General features: G+C 49.7%; 1 protein-coding gene across 2 annotated transcripts in view; it reads right to left on the bottom strand.

The window, feature by feature from the left end:
- The window catches only part of Ppargc1b (PPARG coactivator 1 beta), a 113,081-nt gene that overhangs the window by 19,370 nt on the left and 79,836 nt on the right, over nt 1-13,875 (bottom strand). Inside the window, exons 3-7 of one of the 2 annotated variants that reach the window (XM_027402796.2) lie at nt 6,693-6,905; nt 3,142-3,258; nt 1,407-2,502; nt 672-708; nt 48-109 (exon numbers count right to left, since the gene is read on the bottom strand). In XM_027402796.2, coding sequence (XP_027258597.1) covers nt 48-109; nt 672-708; nt 1,407-2,502; nt 3,142-3,258; nt 6,693-6,905 — 1,525 coding nt within the window. The remainder of the gene's footprint in view (nt 1-47; nt 110-671; nt 709-1,406; nt 2,503-3,141; nt 3,259-6,692; nt 6,906-13,875) is intronic. The other variant, XM_027402797.2, reaches the window with a different exon arrangement.

Raw genomic sequence — 13,875 nt, 5'->3', positions numbered from 1 at the left:
CTTGCGAGCTCCCCACAGGCATCCCACCAGCTGGACCCCTAGCTCACCTGCCGTGCCACAAAGCTCCACCGTCAAGGCCTCCTCAAAGCTCTTCTTGCCAAGGGGGTCGCTGGTAGAGGCAGAGAGAATAGAAAGGGAAAAGGCAGGTCAGTAGGAGGCTTCCAGGGCCCCAGAATTTGAGGGAAGCAAAGGACACTGTGAGAGATCCTGGTTCTGCCATGGAAAGGAGCCTAGAGAGAACTTGCTGAGGGGGCCCATTCTGGCTGTTAAAGAAACTCAAGTCACACAATTTGGGGAAGGTACAGGCAAAGATTGATGTAGACTCCTTGCTTTATAGATGGAGCAACTAAGGCCCAGAGGGAAGGAACTTGCTTCTAGTCCCACAGCATTGTCGGTCTCCAGTCCCCACCCCAGAGAACACTTTGCAGAGTCCTGGAGATGACAGCTTATGAAATGGCTTGTCCCTCCATCTTTCCCCTCAGTTTGCAGAGGGCACCTCTTTAAAACATGCCCTTTGGAAGGGGTCTGGACCCTGAGGGCTAGAGATGGCAACCAGGGCAGGGCCCAGGGCAGAGCTGGGCTCAAGGGCTCCTGACCTCCCACCTAATGCACAAGTCTTAATCTCACAGAATAATATATCAATAATTTCTAAAAAAAAAAAAAAAATCTACCTTTGTGACAAGGCCAACGTGAGGCACCTGGGGGAGTCTGGAAAGACAAGAAGAGAAGAAAGAAAGAAAGAACATAAGATTTCCCATACACACCATCACAAACTTTCCCCTTTGGGGAGTCCTCCCCTTTCCAGGGGTACCATGCACAGCTGCCCTTTAATATGACACAAGGCCTTGGCCATCTAGGGAAATGTTCAGGTACAACCCCCGCCGGCCAAGCAGTGCAGCTCAGTGGCCAGGCATTCTGAGCCCTAGGCCCCAGCGCCCAAGCTGTGATTCTAGATGGTTCTAGTGAGAGGTCCTTTACTAAACAGCTCTGAGCCTTGGGCCTCAGTCTCTGTTGTTTTGTTTTGTTTTGAATTTGGAACAGATCTCCATGTGTAGGAGATCCCCGGCTGGCTTCAAACTCCATCTTCCTGCCCCTGCCTAAGGACTGTGTTTATCACCATGCCTAGCTTTGTTTACTTTTTTATTGACCTTCCCCCCTATCCTCATGGAGGCAGGCCTCTTGTCCTTTGTTCATTAAGCAGTGCTTTTGATAGGCATGATGAAAATCTCGAAGAAGAGCAGGTGTTTTCTTGATGATCTGCCCAATACCCCATTGTACAGAAAGGGCAGTGGACAGCCAGAAGGAGCCTCATTCAACGCCTAAAAATGAGGGCTTGAATGCAGCACTCCCAGCTCCCAGTAGGGATACTATGCCCACCCCACCCTCTCCTGTGGGCCACAGACTACCTCTGGAAGGGGGCCGTGGGCAGCTTGGGTCCTCATCTGTGTCCCCACACCCACTCTCACAGGGGCTTTCCAAGGCTGGGATCTGGGATCTCTGGGGGAGTTGCTGGTCTTCACTATTGTCTGTGAGGCTGCCCAGTTCCTCCTCCAGGTTGTGGGTGTCTGTAGCCAGGCACATCGAGGGCAGAGCACCTAAGGGCTCGTCAGTGAATGTCAGCCAGGGGCCCAGCTCTGGATTCAGTCTCCTGGAACGCCGCACGGGGCACACAGAACTGTCCGACTTCCTCCCTAGTTTGGTCCATGGCAGGCCACGCCCTGGTCTCTTCCTGCCCCACTCCTCTTCCTCTTCCTCTTTTTCTTCTTCCTCCTCTTCTTCCTCTTCTTCCTCCTCATCCTCCTCCTGCTTTTGCCTGGCAGGCTGACTAACATCTCTCTTCACTTCCAGCCTCAGAGGGCGCAGGCTGGGTCTAGGCCCAGTGCTCTTGGGGGAAGCAGAGATTCTCACTTCTTCAGCCATGGCAGAGTGGGCAGGGGAGGCCTGACTGTCTTTGGGGGGCCTGGGCCTGGACTTGGGTGTGAGGGAAGCATAGACAGGTGTGGCCAGGCGGTAGGGCTTGCTGACATCACAGAGGACATCTTGAGCCAGAAGTTCCCTTAGGATGGAAAACTCAGTCCAGAAGGCTTTGGGGGGATGCCGGGACTGGGGTGGGACCTGCCTGGAGGGGCTGCTGCAGGGCTGGGGGGCCAGCTGTGTGGCCCGCTGGGGAAACTTCCTCTGGGGCAGGCAGTAGGTGTGCATGTAGCGAATGAGCTGTACCATGGACCTCACATCCTCCTGGGGAGCCTGGGCACAGCTGGGGCTGGCCCTGTGCTGTGCTAGGGAGTCTTGGGGAGAGGCTGGAGCTGGCCAGGGGCTTGGGCAATCCTCCCCCACCTCCTCATCCTTCTTGGAGAGGAGCTGAGGACTTGGGCGTGGGGCTGGGGAGCAGGCTTTCACTTTGGGGCAGGGCAGCACCGAGGTGAGGTGCTTATGTAGTTCCGTACAAGGCCGACTCTGAGACCGAAGCATGGGGGTCTTCTTGTCCTGGGTGCTGTCCACCTGGAGGAGGAAATAAGCCAGGGTGAGCAGAGAGGGGCACAAAGCTTCTCCCTTTGCCTTTTCTGGCAGCCAGCAGAGCCAGCATCTTTTCCCAGGACTGTGGGAATGGCCTGTTCCTTCACTTCACCCCAGCCTCCAGCAGGGCTGGTACCTGGCAAACTGAGTTGCTGAGGAAGAAAGAGATAGCCAGACTTCTACAGGGCTCTCAACCTTGGAGCCTCTGCAGAGCCTTCAAAAAAATAGGGCCAGTACAGGTATGGATGTCACCCTATTGTGTGCAAGGCTTTAAAGTGGCCAGCGGCTCCTCAGAAAAGAAATCCTAAAACTTCAGTATGAACTGGACTATGGCCTCCATAACCAGTGAGGATCCTGTTCCCATCTGTCCCCCATTAGATTATAAGCCCTGAAGGGACCACACCCTTCTGTCCCTGCTCTGACGTGTGTAAAGATCTGTGTCAATATCTAATAGGCTGAGTGTGGGAAATATGCTGCTTTGGAGGCGTAGTGCCCAGGATTCTGGCTCAGCCAGGGCTGTGTGAGGACAGAGGGAGAAACTGAGGTAGACTTAATCTGCCACTTCTAGCCACAGCTGACAGCCACCTGGGGGCCCAGGTCACTTCTGGGCATATGCAGAAATACCTTGACACAAGGCCGCTGACTTCTGGACCTGAGGCTGGCCTGGGACCAGGTGGCCCCCTCCTTCAGAGCGTCAGAGCTTGCTGTTGGGGAGGATGTGGACAGGAGGAGCTTCTGCAGCTGGGAAGAGGGGAAGAGGGGAAGAGACTAGGGCCAAGCACACTCAGAGACAGAGGGCACCACATGCCAGCTGACCACACCCTGGCCGGGGCCAGAGACCCCAAGGAGACCAGGTAATGCAGAAAACAAGTTTTGATCTACCAAACTCCCAAACACCACTACCCCACAAATAGCACAGTCAGTGACCCAAGAGAGAAGGTCTGGGCGCTGCCTGCTCATTTACTGCTAGGATGGTGTCAATTTACTCCATGTGCCTGTAATGGACACACTTGTACGAACACATAGATACACAGATGGAGAGGTTAGATACCAAAATGATGCTCCATAGAGGATTCCCCTTTGTCTATGACATCGTGTGCGTGTGCGTGTGTGTGATATTAAAAGGTAGACAATTAAAAGAAACTCTCCTTCCTTCTCAAGGTCCTTTCTTCATCCCAGAGGCAACTCTCACCAATCTCTTGTGAGCCTTCATGAGTGGGCTTTAATCATATAAGAATATATATGTCGGGCTTTGGTGGCACACGCCTTTAATCCCAGCACTTGGGAGGTAGAGGCAGGCGGATCAGTTCGAGGCCAGCCTGGTCTCCAGAGTGAGTGCCAGGATAGGCTCCAAAGCTACACAGAGAAACTCTGTCTCAAAAATCAAAATATATATATAATCATATATACAAGGTACATGTTACCTCCAACACACTCAACTAGTAAAAGAATGCTAACCTTTAGTTTGTTCTCCCCCACACACACACTTTTTGTGTGTGGGGGCAGGGTTGTTACAGGATTACACTAATTAAATAAAATCAACCTTGGTCAAGAGGTGGATCCAGAGCAGGAAGTAGTAGGGAGGGACTTTGAGTTTGATGGCCTTTTTGGTTTGGGAGAGTGGAAGAGAAAAGCCCTCTTTCTGGAATGTCAGCAAAGGAAGGAAGGTCAGCTCCTGGCCTCTCTGAGCTAGCAGGTTTTCACCCCAGTATCTGACTCCCGAATCTTTATCAGTAAAATCCTAAAATTGAGTTTTATGGGCTTCATATGTGCCAGGCAAGCACTCCAACTATTGAGCTGCCCTATAACCCTCAGATAACTCTTAAAATAAAGACTGCCGAAGCTCCTCTGCTGGCAGGTGCACAGTTCATCCACCCTGAGTGTGAAGAGGCTGAAGAAAAATATCTTCAGGCTCCACTGCAGCCAAGGTGAGAACAAGGTGAGAAGTGTTCCGGGATTGTACTATAGCACCAAGTATTTCCTGGGGAGCACACCTTCCCAGCACTCCAGCAGAGAGCTCCAAAGACCCAAGAGTTAGAGAAAGGCCTGACCCTACACACCGAGTAGCTGAGGATCCCTGACACCTTACCTAGACTGCAAACCACACACACACACACACACACACACACACCACTTTGCAACCCAGACTAAAGGGAAGAGATCTGGTTTTAGTCCACTTTGGCTCCATTTCCAGTTAATACCCCGAGCAATCTATTTCCTTCTCTGCGATGACACAAGATGAGGGCAGGGGATGACACCCCAAAATCAATGGATCTGAGACTTCTTTTTTTAACACTTCTGAGAGTCCAACTGCTGACACTGAGAGACACTGCTGACCTCATAAAACACACAGACCTAAAAGAGGCTCACTAGTCTTCCAAGTCCACAGGCTAGTTCTCTGGAATCCACGGCAAGGCCTAGGGTCTGCATGACTTCTCTGGGCCCCTCCAGAACTATCAATATGCTGGGAGACTTGACATTTAGCTTACTTTCCATAAGCCTAACCCAGTGTGGGGAAAACAGAATCACTCAGGCCACCAGTGAGTGTATAGCGTAGGCAAAATTGAAGGCTTGGGACAAGTACAACCTGTGACCAGCAGGGGTTGCTCTTTTCCTTGACAAGGCTTCCTGCAGTGGTCTGGTACAAAAATATCACTGAGAATTCATATTGCTAATGGCCTTTTCAGGGCTCCGAGTCAGCCAGTGTCTTAGGTGTGCCTGTGCTAAGCACTGTTCTAAACGTTCCCCAGGCATTACCCACTGTAATTCTCCTGACAGTCTTTGACCTGGGCCTTTTATCTACTCCCATGGATCAGAAAGCTGAGTCACTGGAGGCCAAGGGAAGGTGTGTGCCTAAGGACCCACAGGCTCTCATTGGCAGGGCTGAAATTCAAATCTAAGTGGCCTCTTCCAGTGTGGAAGGACGCAGGACCCCACAAGAGGGAGCCATAACGTGAGACGGAACACAAACTCTGGTGGAATCCAGCAGACACTTGGTAAATGTCTCCCCAGTGCTGTGGGCCCTCAAAGGCAGCAGAAGAGAAGGCACAGGGCCTCAATATACAAGTCAGTACACATGGGGTCTAACTTGGTTGGCACACCAACTTACCATGTGACTCTTCCCCTAGGCCTTACTTTCCCCAGAGCAGAACTCAAAGCTCATGGAGGGCCTTTCCAGGATCTAAGAGCTCTCTCAGTTCTGACAGGCTCTAGATCCCCAGCTGGGTCTCAGCAACCCAAGAAGCTGCAGCTCCAAAGAAAATGAGAAACCCCTGCATCTGTACAAAGCTGACCACATGCCTGGGCATTGGTGTCCTCAGCCAGAGTCCAGGGAAAGTGTCCGAAGTAAGCTGGGAGGTCCAGACCCCTGCAAGACCAATCTGAGCCTGTATCTACTCCCCAAATTTCCACATACATTCTACACACACTCATACAGAACACATTTAACATACATTCATTAGTGTGAAAACTGACCCAATCTCTTTGAAGCATAATCTACAAGGATCTATTGGAACTGAAAAATCCACAAACCCAGAATTTGCCTTTCTGGAATTTATCTACTCACACGAGGCAACCAATGACTGTAATACTGTGTGTGACAATGGAACGGTCAGCAACGGATGTCCATCAGCAGGGGAATGGTTAAATGATGGCACATCCTTACCTGGAAGTACTGCACAGCCAACAAGGAGGAGGCAAAGCTCCATACTCATCTGAAGGGTTTCCAGGACACACTGCTTTGAGGAAGCAAGGTGCAGAAAACAGTCTATAATGCAGGTTCTGTTGGTTTTGTAGTTTGAAAAAAAAATAGGTGAAGAGGAAAGTCATGTAACAGATCTGTAACCATGGTTACCTCTGGGGAAGGAAAAGGCAATTGTGAGAGGACTAGGAAGATTTTGCTTTTAACCGTCCACGTTTCTGTTTCCTGCTTGGGTTTTTATCCTAAGTGTGTTATCTTCATAAAAATGCGTGTAATTTTAAGGTTTAAAACAGAAATAGAACCAAGCCTAATGCCATTGTCTAGGCAGGAAGGGTAAAGGCCCAGCAAGGCTTTGCACCTCAGGCTCTCCACAGAAACCATGCCCTGATGCTCAGGGACTCAGACTCAGCTGGAACTGACAACTCAGCCCTCACAGTTCTACAGTGTGATACCAGCCCCAGGCCACAGCCCTCACCAGTGAAAGCTCATCCACTTCAGACACTGGGGACAGAAGCCTCTCCAGGGCGGGGCTGGGGGGTGCAGATAAGGGGGCAGGTGAAGCTGGGCCACAGGATGGTGTATCTCCTTCATCCAGCCCCGGGAAGGCAGCCAGCCCCACATCGTCTTCAGGGATGTCATCCAGGGTCTTGGTGAGCGCAGCCAAGAGAGCTTCATTCTCAATGTCAATCTGGATAGAAGAAAAAGAGGGGAGAGGGCTAGTCACTGTGGGAGACCTGGCTGTCTTCAGGAAAGAAACCTGTTCTGCATACCCCGATGTACCACCACTATCCTCTTGCCACCCCCACCCTTGCCCCTTATCCCGACAGGTCTGTTCCATGTTCCTGGAATATCACATGGTCAGTAAACAGATTGCCAACTCCAAGAACCATGGAATTTGATAAGCAGGCTATGGGAAGGGCCTTGCCTGGAGTCCCAGTCCTGGCCCTGCTGCTCATTGAGCTGTGAACTGGACAGAAGGCAGCCTACTTGAAAACACCTTCTTCTTCTATCAGAGACTCAAGCCCCTCTCCATCTCTGGGAGCAGGGTCCCAGCCCCTTGAACCATGAGGCCCAGAGAAGGTAGACTGGATACCCCAGAGTTCAACTGTGGTAATCAGAACTAGAACAATGGAAACCTGCTTGGGCTTTCGATGGGATCCTGGGACTTCTTCTCTTGCTCACTCAGGGAGAGGTGGTGGGTGCTGGGCTTCGGAGCTGCCGACTCACAGAGACCACTTTTACTAACTGTGTGTTCTTAGGCAAGTTAGTCCTCACCTGCCTGGTGGATGCCAGTCAGGACTTACTCCAAGGAGTTCTTGTTGAGGATAGGGGTTGGGGTTGCAGGTTAGGTGCTTAGAAAGCAGTGAGTGGCCTAGAACAAAGCAAGTACTTATTCCTTGATATGCTATGCTCAATATAACTATACTACCACCTATTGTTGGTTTGTTTTTGTTTTTTTTACTCTTTGGGGGCCCATCACCTAGCACCCATGGAGATTTTTTTCTTACTTATGAACGTCTGGCCTTAGCTTGGCTTGCTTGTTTCTAGCCAGCTTTTCTTAAATTATCCTTTCTACCTTTGGCCTCTGGGCTTTTACCTTTCTCTGTTCTATATTCTTTTCTTTCCTTCTTACTCTGTGGCTAGTAGTGTGGCTGGGTGGCTGGCCCCTGGTGTCCTCCTCTCCTTTTCTAGTTCCTCCCTCTTCTTCTTCTTCCATTTATTATCTTTGCTTGGAAGCCCCATCTATTTCTCTCTCCTGCCTAGCTATTGGTCATTCAGGTCTTTATTAGACCAATCAGGTGTTTTAGACAGGCAAAGTAACACAGCTTCACAGAGTTAATCAAATGCAACATTAAAAAATGCAACACATCCTTGCATCATTAAACAAATATTTCACAGCATAAACGAATGTAATACACCTTGAACTAATATTCCACAACAACACCGTTCCAGCGACAGTGATGGGAACCAGCCCCCACTTCATCTCCTCTCTTCCCTCCCCATTGCATGCTGTATGACACCTGGTTTGTAGTCATCAGCACACCATGACCACCATACCCCTGACATCCTAGAGAATGGCTTTTGGTGATGAGTGGAGCCAGACAAGAAAACAAGGGAGTACACTTCAGAACTAGAGAGAGGCTGGAGGAAGCTAGGATAGGAAAAAACAAAACAAAACAAAAAAACAAGAAGATTGCAGGCTGCCTAGAGTTTTCAAGAACCTTCTCCAAACAGTAGCTAAGCAAAAGGCTGAAAAAACAAGGTTCAGGCTAAGGGGCAACCCAGGGTAAAGGCCTAGGCATGAAAGGGACCAGAAAGCTCAGCTGATAGCACCTAGGTGCTCACACAGCACCCATGTGAAGGGAGCATGCTTCTAGTCTCTATTTTGCAGAGAAGACTAGTCACCCAGCAAGCATCAGGCAGAGTCAGAGTTTGGACCATGTGCCTGTGAACAAATGAACCAGAGCCCCACCTTCCCTGCTGTCTCCAACCTCTGAGGTGCCTAGGCCCAAGTCCCAAGCTTGAGGTTGGGGACACCAACCACACTGTTTCTAGATTAGGCTAAGCGCCCCAGTCAGAAACCCTGATTCCCTGGGTCTGTGCTGGCAGAAGCACAGGCTGTCACATGCTCCCTTCCAAGGCACACTTTCCCATCCCGGTCCAGCTGTTTATCCTTTCTTCAGGAAGTTCATCTGAAATACACATCTCGTGATGGCCTTTGGCTGCACTAAATCTGTTCCAGGCTGTAACCTTACAGTCAGCTGAGTAACTCAAACAGGGACTTGGGGAGAGGAGAATAAACGTGTTTGCAATTTTTAGAACAGAGCTAAGAATAAAAAATAAAAAAAAAAAAAAGTCAAAAGAAGTGGTTAGTGGGTCTGAGCCAGGGCTCCGTGGACTCTGAGTCTAGGAAGCTATGAGACTCGAGTGGCTTCCCCCTCCCCAAGACTCCCCCAATCCTCAGGTATGACTGCCTATGTTCTATGTTCAGAACATCTTGCTAGCTTGATGGGCAATGAAGAACCTGGAACTTGGACCCAGTGATATTTGGAGGATGACCACATGAAACTCTGCCACCAGGTGGCCCCAAACAAGGTGCTTCCCTTCACTGAACCTTCACAAGTGGGGGACATAACCCAGGGCCTCTCCTAGCTCCAAGCCTGAGATGTGGGAAGCAGCAAAATTGCTGAACGAGGGAAACAGACTGGCTGACTTCAGTTTCTCAGGTTCTAGAGAAGTCACTCAGGGTGCTGGGTGGAATGAGAATTCCAAGGGTGCCATAAGTTATCACATAGCAGAACCGTAAGGGTTTTAAGGATCATCCAGTGGCCAGGGGGTGTCAAACAAGTGGTGTGTGTGTTCCAGCTCATCTGTGCCATGGATGACTTCATGCTAGAGTCCTGGTGACACAGGAGGGCTCTAGGCAGCAACCTCAAGCAGTCCCATCTGGTGTTCCTTGGGAAGCCTACCTACCATTCTTTCCGCAGGTGGACTGAAGCCCCAGAACAAAGACCTGCCAAAGCCACATAGCAAGCCAGGGCAGGGCCAAGGATGAGAGAACCCTAGCTTACAGAGCACAGGCCTGGGGTGGAGATGTAAGCGACAATGACTAACAAAAGACATGTTCTTCGCCCCCTCTCCCTGAGCTGCCTGGCTCTGGAATGGCTGGGTGAGGCTAGGAGAAGTGCCACCTCATGCACACTGTCCTGGCTCCTTCCAGGCCCCCTGGCTGCCCTGTAGGCGCCTTTGGATATCATTGGAGCTGGCCACCTCATTCTGCCTGGGCCCATTAGCTTGTTCCCCCTGCTCAGCTTAGAAATGGAGTGAAAATTAATGGAGAGTTAATCAGCTGAGAAAGGGATATTAATAGACTTGCCCCGCCCCCAGCCTTCCCCAGCTCATCTCAAGCTGGAGGAAAAGGAGCCCTGCAGAAACCTTAGTGAAATACTCCATTTGGGAACTGGGGAGGCTTGAAGGACTGGCACAGAGCAGCACTGAGAGCCAGAGGAATACACAGAGATCCTTGCCTGTCCAAGGAACCTCTGTGGGTTTGGAGACACTGAGGAAGTCACCCACAGCCCAGCACGCCCTTCTAAGGGGTCCATGAATCCCCAGCATCTTTAAGGACTGATGACTTCCTCCATCCATTCTTAACACCAAGAAACAGTGATACGGTCCCTGTTCCGTCTTCATTCCTCACACAAGGCCACGTAGGATGAAACAGCCAAACATCTGCCTACTCTAGAATATTGACCAAGTGCCTCATACCCTGGCCCCAAGACTTTGTAACATATAGAAAATGGAAAGCAATGCCCATGTCCCCAAATCTTGTCAACCCTTTCAAGTATAACTTGCTCTCCTCTCTCTTAGTTTGTTCCTGTAGCAATGGTGCCATTAGATTGTCAGGACAGGGCACCGACACAGCATCATGCTGTATGTGCCTCTCCCCCATGGGAGGAAACTGTCTAAGTTAATGGCAGAAAGAGAATCAGAACCAGTGGACCCTGGGTCTCAGCTCACGACTTGGGAAGAAGTCATCACACCTGCTGATTGAACCCTTACCATATGCAAAGGCTTCAGAAATGAACAAATTGTTGTCTTCAAGGAAAGTACAGACAGAAGATGGTTGTCCATGAGCAGAAGTGGCCAAATGCCCCAGGAGTGACCCCATGGCTTTATTTATGTGATGACTATTTATGAGGGCTGGACACAATGCTAGACACAGACAGGGTAAAGTCCTGGGACACAATATGCAAACTGAGGACACAGCCCCAAAGGTCATGAAGGGGTGGAGTAATGCCACAGAGACAATGATGGAGGTGACAAACTCTAATTACATCATCACCTGTATAGTAGTTGTATTTGTGTGTAATGGCCTGGACTGTCATCACCTGTGCAGCAGGTGTATTTGTGTGTAATGACCTTCCCTTGGGGAAGTGGGTATGATGGGAAGAGGTACAGGTGTCGCTGAGCTGGGAGCCTTCACAGGTTCATTCAGCTCTGAGCCCATTTCACCATGACCTGACTTCTCCAGAGGCAGGCTGAGGCTCTGGCTAGGAGCAGTAGGTGTGAGGCCCGTGCAGTCTCCTGGTGTGGTCTCCAGCAGCACTCTGACCCTGCCTTGTATATTAGCTCTCTGCAATCTGAAAGTCTTTTTGAGAAAGTGTCCCCTAAGAGAGAGGGAGCACCACTGTTTTGGCACTGTGTTTAAATTTTGTTTTTTAGTTTATTTAATGGAGAGGGCTGATGAGACAGTTGGTAAAGCATTTGTCTTGTGAGCAAGCGGACTGAGTTCAAGGCTCAGAGCCTATGTTTAAAAAACAAACAAACAAACAAACAAACAACAAAACAAGGGTGGCAGCATGCACTTGCTAGTCCAGGGTTAGGGAAGTGGAAACAGTGAAATTCTAGGCCAGTGGCAGCAAGATGTGTCGAGTGTAGTAATGTGTGGCTTTAATGTCATCCCTCCCAAGGCAGAGACAGATGAATCTCTGCCAGGAATACATGGTGAGACCCTGTTTCAAAAACAAACACGGACACAGAGGTTGTCCTCTGACCTCCACATGTATGTACACACACACACACACACACACACACACACACACACACACACACACAGAGAGAGAGAGAGAGAGAGAGAGAGAGAGAGAGAGACAGAGACAGAGACAGAGAGACAGAGAGAGACAAAGAGACAGAGACAGACAGATCCCAGATGGAGCCAGCCGGGGTCCAGCTCTTACAGGATTGGCAAAGGAGTTCCACACAGAAACGCAGGTTATGGGCTCCTAATTTAGAACTTTTGCCCTGATCCTTCCTAGTTATGTGACCTGAGCCAGTCACTTCAGCTCTCTGACCTTTATTTTCCTCACGTATAAAATGAGTAATTAATAAAGTGCAATTTGTAGGTTAGAATAGTCTCAAAGAAAATCCATATTATGCACAAGACTCTATGGTGACGTCCTGACAACCTATACTTTGTTCCCAGTGCCGCAAGCTCCCAGCAACTACTCCAGGATCACTGCTTCTGCCCTTCCAGTTCCCCCAGCTAAATACAAGAGGTCTTTTCCTGACACCAGCCTCCGGCCATTCTCTGCCTTGTGCCCTGGCCATTCCAGCTGCTGGTTATGTGTTTGCTAATCTAGGGATATCTCCCCTTCTAGATTTTGAGTCTACTGATGACCTCAGCTCCTGACACACAGAAGCTCGACAGGCTGCTCTGGAAGGACAGACAAGCTCTGTCTGCAGGACTATCTGAGTCGCACAATGGCATACAAGCCCTGCGTGCACACGGGACAGTGCTACCTGAGCCTAGGCTCTTGCCACTATGGGAAAGATGATTGGGGAAGAGAACAGTAGATCTGAAGGCTCCATCGCCCAGCTTCAACACAGTCTCATTTCATCTGGGGCCATCCATACAGTGCACTCCCCACCCCAACACACACAAGCAAAAGTCTATAGATCTTGCTTTATCCTGAAGAACACCCCAGACATCTCATGCTATTTAGTCTATTGATGAGGCCTTCTTAAAAGAATATTAGCCATCATGTGCTGGGGGACTGGGTGACCAAGCCACTGAGGCTGAAAGTATTCTGAAGAATGGCTGGTTTTGTTGAACCTTTGGGTGCTCTTTCTGGTAAGAGATGCTGAGAGAATAGAGCAAGGTATTGCACACAGGCAGAAACAGTACTGCAGAGATGCTCAGTACCCCAAGCTCCATCCCAGAGTCCTGATCACAAAGTTCAGGCTCAAGAAACAAATAGAATTGGATCGCTGACATTGTCATCAAGATTTGTTTGTTTATTTTGTTTATTTGTTTGTTTATTTTGGTTTTGCAAGACGGGGCTCTGTAAACTAGACTGGCCTTGAATTCACACAGATCCTCCTGCCTCTGCTCCCTGAGTGCTGGAAGATTTTTTTATAACTTATTCGTGTGAGTGTGTGTGTGAGTGTGTGTGTGTGCACGTGCACAGTGTCTTCAGAAGCCAGCAGAGGGTGTCACTTCCCCCAGAGCTGGAGTTACAAGTGGTTGTTGAGTGCAGAGAACTAAACTTGAGTCCTCTGGAAGGGCAGTAAGTGTTCTTGACTGCTGGCCCATCCACCCAGCTCCTGGCTTTTGTTTTTTCCAGATAAGAAGAATTTGCTCATGGAAGGAAGCCCAGGCTAGCTTCAAACTCATGGCCATCTTCCTATCTCAGGCTCTCCAGTGCTGGGATTTGCAAACATGAATCAGGGCCAGGCGTTGGTGGCGTACACCTTTAATCCCAGCACTTGGGAGGCAGAGGCAGGTGGATCTCTGTGAGTTCGAAACCAGCCTGGTCTACAAGAGCTAATTCCAGGACAGGCTCCAAAGCCACAGAGAAACCCTGTCTCAAAAAAAAAAAAAAAAAAAAAAAAAAAACACCCCAAAAAACAAAAACAAAACAAAAACAAAAACAAAAACCAAAAAACAAAAAAACATGAATCAGGATGCCTGGCTTGGAGTCTGAGTCTATTCCAGCTACTGAGGAAGTGACTTACCCAACTTCTCAAAGCCTCGGCTTCCCCATTTACAAAGTCAAGCAGTAATGGCACCTGCCTCACAGGGAAGGAGGTGAGGGTTCAGTGAGATAGTGTGGGCACAAAGGACTCAATACCTGGCCCCCAGAGGGGCTTGCTTC

This window comes from Cricetulus griseus, chromosome 2 (assembly GCF_003668045.3).
Source record: "Cricetulus griseus strain 17A/GY chromosome 2, alternate assembly CriGri-PICRH-1.0, whole genome shotgun sequence".
NCBI classification, from domain to species: Eukaryota; Metazoa; Chordata; class Mammalia; order Rodentia; family Cricetidae; genus Cricetulus; species Cricetulus griseus.
This window is presented reverse-complemented; position numbering and strand designations above follow the sequence as displayed.